Genomic DNA, 4,473 nt, shown 5'->3' on the forward strand with positions numbered 1-4,473 from the left:
GAAGAATTCTTGGTGGTACCAGCTGGCTTATTTGAAGAATTCTTGGTGGTACCAGCTGGCTTATTTGAAGAATTCTTGGTGGTACCAGCTGGCTTGGAAGGAGCTTCATCATCCTCAGAGCTGTCAGAGTCTAGATACAGAGGGATGGAATCAACAGCTCCCTGATTCAGATTCAGGGGAGCCCTTAGCAGCTGCCTGAGAGCAGCTGAACTGAGGGCCTCCATATGCCTTACCTGAGCTGTCTGAAGAGCTCTCTGCTGCTTTCTTTGCTGGAGGTGGTTTAGTGGTTGCTTTAGAGACGACTGCCTTAGTTGGGGGTTTCTTCTCTTCTTCAGAACTTGAATCTGAGGAGAACCTGTAGCATTATGCTGGGTCCAGAGTCCCAACCCAACCAGGACAGCAATAAAAAGAATGCGAAGACACACACAGAGCCTTAGCTCTGTCTTGCTTTAAGCAAAACGCAATGGAGGGATGGAAGGCTTTCTCTCTCCCTTATTCCTCATCCCCTCCTCCAGACCCACACTGAGGGGAGGCTGCATCCCTCTGACTCACCAGACTCATCACTGCTGTCTTCACTGCTTTCCACAGGCTGCTGCTTCTCCACAGCTTTCTTGGGAGGCTGGGTTCCCAGAGACTTCTTTGGTGGGGGAGCAGAAGGTGGGGGGACTGAACTGTAGGGACCTGTTTAAAAAGGATAGTGTGATGGTTTTAAGATATGTCTACAAATTTTTTTGATACTACTTTCTTCTAGAAATTAAACTTAATTCCCCTTGAGTATGGGCCAGAATCAATGACTCAGTTCTAACAGAACACGGTGTCACTTCTGAGTCTAAGTTTTACAAGGCATTGGAGATTCCTCCTTGCTTTCCCAGATCACTAGTACTGGGAGAAGCTAGCTGTCATGTCATGAGGACGCTCAAGCAGCTCAATGGAGAGGTCCATGTGATTACTGAAGCTGGGCCCTGACCACAGTCATACAGCTTCACTCTCCATGTCCAGTCACCTGGTTTATTTTTCAGAGTTTTTTTTTGCTCCTCTTCCTCCTCACTGGAGGAATCCTCACTGCTGGAACTCTTCTGGGTAGGGGTGGCAACTGCTTTCACTGGGGCCTTGGCCACAACTTGCTTTTTAGGTACAGTCTGCATTGGAAAGAAAACTGATTACCACAGGAAAATGCTGATCCAACCAATCCTGCCAGGGAATGGAGACACACACACATCCCACCCTGGTCACCTCTATCCCTGACCGAAGTTATGGCCCAGACCTTTTTGGGAGTGGCTGCTGCCTTTTCCTCCTCTGAGTCATCACTGCTACTGCTGCTGCTGCTGCTGCTGCTGCTGCTGCTGCTACTGGCTGCTTTACCATTGGCTACTTTAGGTGCTGCTCGAGCTGGAATACCCAAGGAAAAGAAGGAGTAAGGAGTATTAGGGCAAGTCAGGACCATGAAAAACCTCCTTCCTATGAGCAGAGAACTTAGGAGTCCACTAATTCCCTTTTTTTTTTTTTTTTTGAGATGGAGTCTGGCTCTGACTCTGTCGCACAGAGTAGTGTGCAGTGGTTCAAGCAACTCTCCTGCCTCAGCCTCTGGAGTAGCCGGGATTATAGGTGCCCACCACCATGCCCAGCTAGTTTTTTTTATTTTTGGTAAAAACAAGGTTTCACCATGTTGGCCAGGCTGGTCTTGAACTCCTGACCTCAAGCAATCAGCCTGCCTCAGCCTCCCAAAGTGCTGGGATTATAGGCGTGAGCCACTGTGCCTGGCCAGGAGTACACCAATTCTTTCAACTTCAGAGCAGCCATCAAGGAGAATGCCATGGTTTACCACATCAAAGGATGCCTTTCCTATCCCTTGGCAGGAATAAAACTAAGAAAAGATGACATAAATAATCTCAATATGCCCTCTAAAATCTTTCACTTCAACCTCCATTCAGAGAAATAACCTAACCCTCAAGTTACAGAAAAAAAGAAAAATTCTCATTTGTCTCACAGAATGACGTACAAGAATAAAAAAGGCAGTGAAAAGCACAACAAATAGATATTTAAGTGGTTACAGTGGAATGGGATGTGTGAGAACATAAAACGTCTATGAAATGTCACAAAAAAATACCAAATGGACATCATTTTTAAAAATACACATTTTTCCTTGCTGCAATAACTGTTTCTCTATTTACCAGCTCCTATGAAATCTTGTTATTAGTAAAACCTTTAAAATTAAAAGACCAGTAATCAATACCTCCAGTTCAATAAACAGTACCATTTCACCCCTGTGCCAAATCAGCAGTTTTAACACCAGTCCCCAGAGCAATCTGGTCCCCAGCCCAGCCTCTTGGGAACGGAAACAGTACCTGGTTTGGGAGGGGCTTTAGCCTGAGCTTTAGCTGCCACAGGTGTTATCTTTGGCTTCTGGTTCTTTGGTGGCTCATCCTCGGAGCTTGAGTCAGAATCAGAATCAGAGCTCTTGGCCTTCTTAGGAGGATCTTTGGCTGCCTTGGCTTGGGGCTTAACTCCCTTCTGTTAGAAAAGACACAAGGAGAGAAATCAACAAAAGCTTCCAGGTACCCAAAGGGCATCCTATGTTCCTTTTATTTTTAGGGGCTTAATGCAGCAGTAAGAGCAAGAGAAAGCTAAGGACAGGATATAGAAAGGGCAAAAAACTCTTAAGAAACAACAAAGTTCAGCCACTGGATACACTGACCCTGTTCCTGCCAAAGCTCCCAAGAAAACACACTCTCTTATTCTTGGAGCCCTGAGTAGTGTCCCAGAAGAACCCAAACTCCTCAAGCAGAATGGGTTTCATTTCCTCTAGATTCCGATCCTGACCTCAACCTCACAAATCCCTTCCAGACCTCATATTTTCATCAGCTCCCTAAAAATCCCCAGATTTTCTTCCTCATAATCACCTATTGTATTGCCGGCATCACTCCTTGGTTACAAGTTAGAGGCCAAGATTTTGGTTTCTTCCTTTCCAATCCTTAAACCCCCTTTTCTTCCCAGAGCTGCAAACCTGGACAGGCTGTTTCTTTTGGTCCTCCTCCTCCTCATCATCACTGGACTCTTCACTGCTGCTGCTCTCTGATGCTTTGGCTGCAGCCTTCCCAGGAGGCAGACCAACTCGCTTGGCAGGTACAGCTGAACAAAAACATAGGTCCCAGTAAGAACCACCCATGTGAAACAAGCAGGCTGTAAATTCTTTTCCTGGCACCACCGAGCCCATCCGCTACTTTGCCTTACCAGCCTTCTTTGCTGGAGGCCCTTGAAATTCCTCCTCCTCCTTGCTGCTGTCCTCACTACTGTCACTGGATGAGGCCTTCTTCTTAGCTTTCTTAGCCACTGGTCCATTTGCCTGTAACTTTCGCTCTGGGGCCTTGGCAGACCTGCTAAGGTAGATTAGACCAATTTCTAGGAGACTGGAATCTTCCCAAACCAAGAAACATAGCTCAGCCCACCTTGGGGGAGAAATAGCCAAAATGGAACAGGAAAGGCTTACTTGAGCCAGAAGCTATAGATGTCTAAGAGGGAAGAGGCATTGGCATCCTGCTGTGTCTGTAGAAAAAAAAGAGCTGGGTAAGGAAATTATTTTATCCTGCTTATGCTTTCATTAAATGTAGCCTGTTATATACATAATTACTAAATTTGGTATAAATGTTACATCTTCATAAAACTTTTGCTACGTGCATAAATCAGGAAAAAAATATTGTTTGTGGATTTCCCAATTTCTGATCTAAAAAACTTGGGCTATTCCCATGTTTGTGGCACCATCTAACCCCCTGCTCGCCAATCTATATTGACCAAAGTACTTAAAAAAAAAAATAAAAAAAAAAATCAGCCAGTCACAGTGGCTCATGCTTGTAATCCCAGCACTTTGGGAGGCTGAGACAGGCGGATCAAGAGGTCAGGAGTTCGAGACCAGCCTGGCCAAAACAGTGAAACCCCCTCTCTACTAAAACAAAAATTAGCCCAGCGTGATGGCACACGTCTGTAATCCTAACTACTTGGGAGGCTGAAGCAGGAGAATCGCTTGAACCAAGGAGGCGGAGGTTGCAGTGAGCCGAGATCGCGCCACTGCACTCCAGCCTGGGCAACAAGAGTAAGACTCTATCTCAAAAAAAAAAAAAAAAAATCACTTTTGACTGGACACAGTGGCTCATGCCTGTTATCTCAGCACTTTGGGAGGCTGAGACAGGAGGATCACTGGATGCCAGGAGTTCACGACCAGCCTGAGCAACACAGCAAGACCTCCATATGCCAAAAAAAAAAGCTCACTCTCTTTACTTTAGCAATGTACTATCTATGGAGAAATCCCATCTCCTAGCTGGGTGTGGTGGCAGACGCCTGTAATCCCTGGTACTCAGGACGCTGAGGCAGGAGAATCGCCTGAACCGCGGAGGCTGTAGTGAGCTGAGATTGCGCCACTGCACTCCAGCTTGGGCGACAGACCAAGACCCTGTCTCAAAAAAAAAAAAAAAAAAAAAA

At 46.0% G+C, this 4,473-nt stretch overlaps 1 protein-coding gene across 3 annotated transcripts in view; it reads right to left on the reverse strand.

The window, feature by feature from the left end:
- Window positions 1-4,473, reverse strand: part of NOLC1 (nucleolar and coiled-body phosphoprotein 1) — a 12,209-nt gene that overhangs the window by 3,483 nt on the left and 4,253 nt on the right. Inside the window, exons 2-10 of one of the 3 annotated variants that reach the window (XM_011935485.1) lie at window positions 3,488-3,543; window positions 3,232-3,374; window positions 3,005-3,129; window positions 2,346-2,511; window positions 1,265-1,389; window positions 1,004-1,139; window positions 553-681; window positions 234-344; window positions 86-130 (exon numbers count right to left, since the gene is read on the reverse strand). In XM_011935485.1, the coding sequence (XP_011790875.1) occupies window positions 86-130; window positions 234-344; window positions 553-681; window positions 1,004-1,139; window positions 1,265-1,389; window positions 2,346-2,511; window positions 3,005-3,129; window positions 3,232-3,374; window positions 3,488-3,543 (1,036 nt within the window). Of the gene's footprint in view, window positions 1-85; window positions 131-233; window positions 345-552; window positions 682-1,003; window positions 1,157-1,233; window positions 1,390-2,345; window positions 2,512-3,004; window positions 3,130-3,231; window positions 3,378-3,487; window positions 3,544-4,473 lie in introns of all 3 variants that reach the window. The other 2 variants (XM_011935483.1, XM_011935484.1) reach the window with 2 other exon arrangements.

This window comes from Colobus angolensis, unplaced genomic scaffold (genome assembly GCF_000951035.1).
Source record: "Colobus angolensis palliatus isolate OR3802 unplaced genomic scaffold, Cang.pa_1.0 Scaffold144, whole genome shotgun sequence".
Classification (NCBI taxonomy): domain Eukaryota; kingdom Metazoa; phylum Chordata; class Mammalia; order Primates; family Cercopithecidae; genus Colobus; species Colobus angolensis.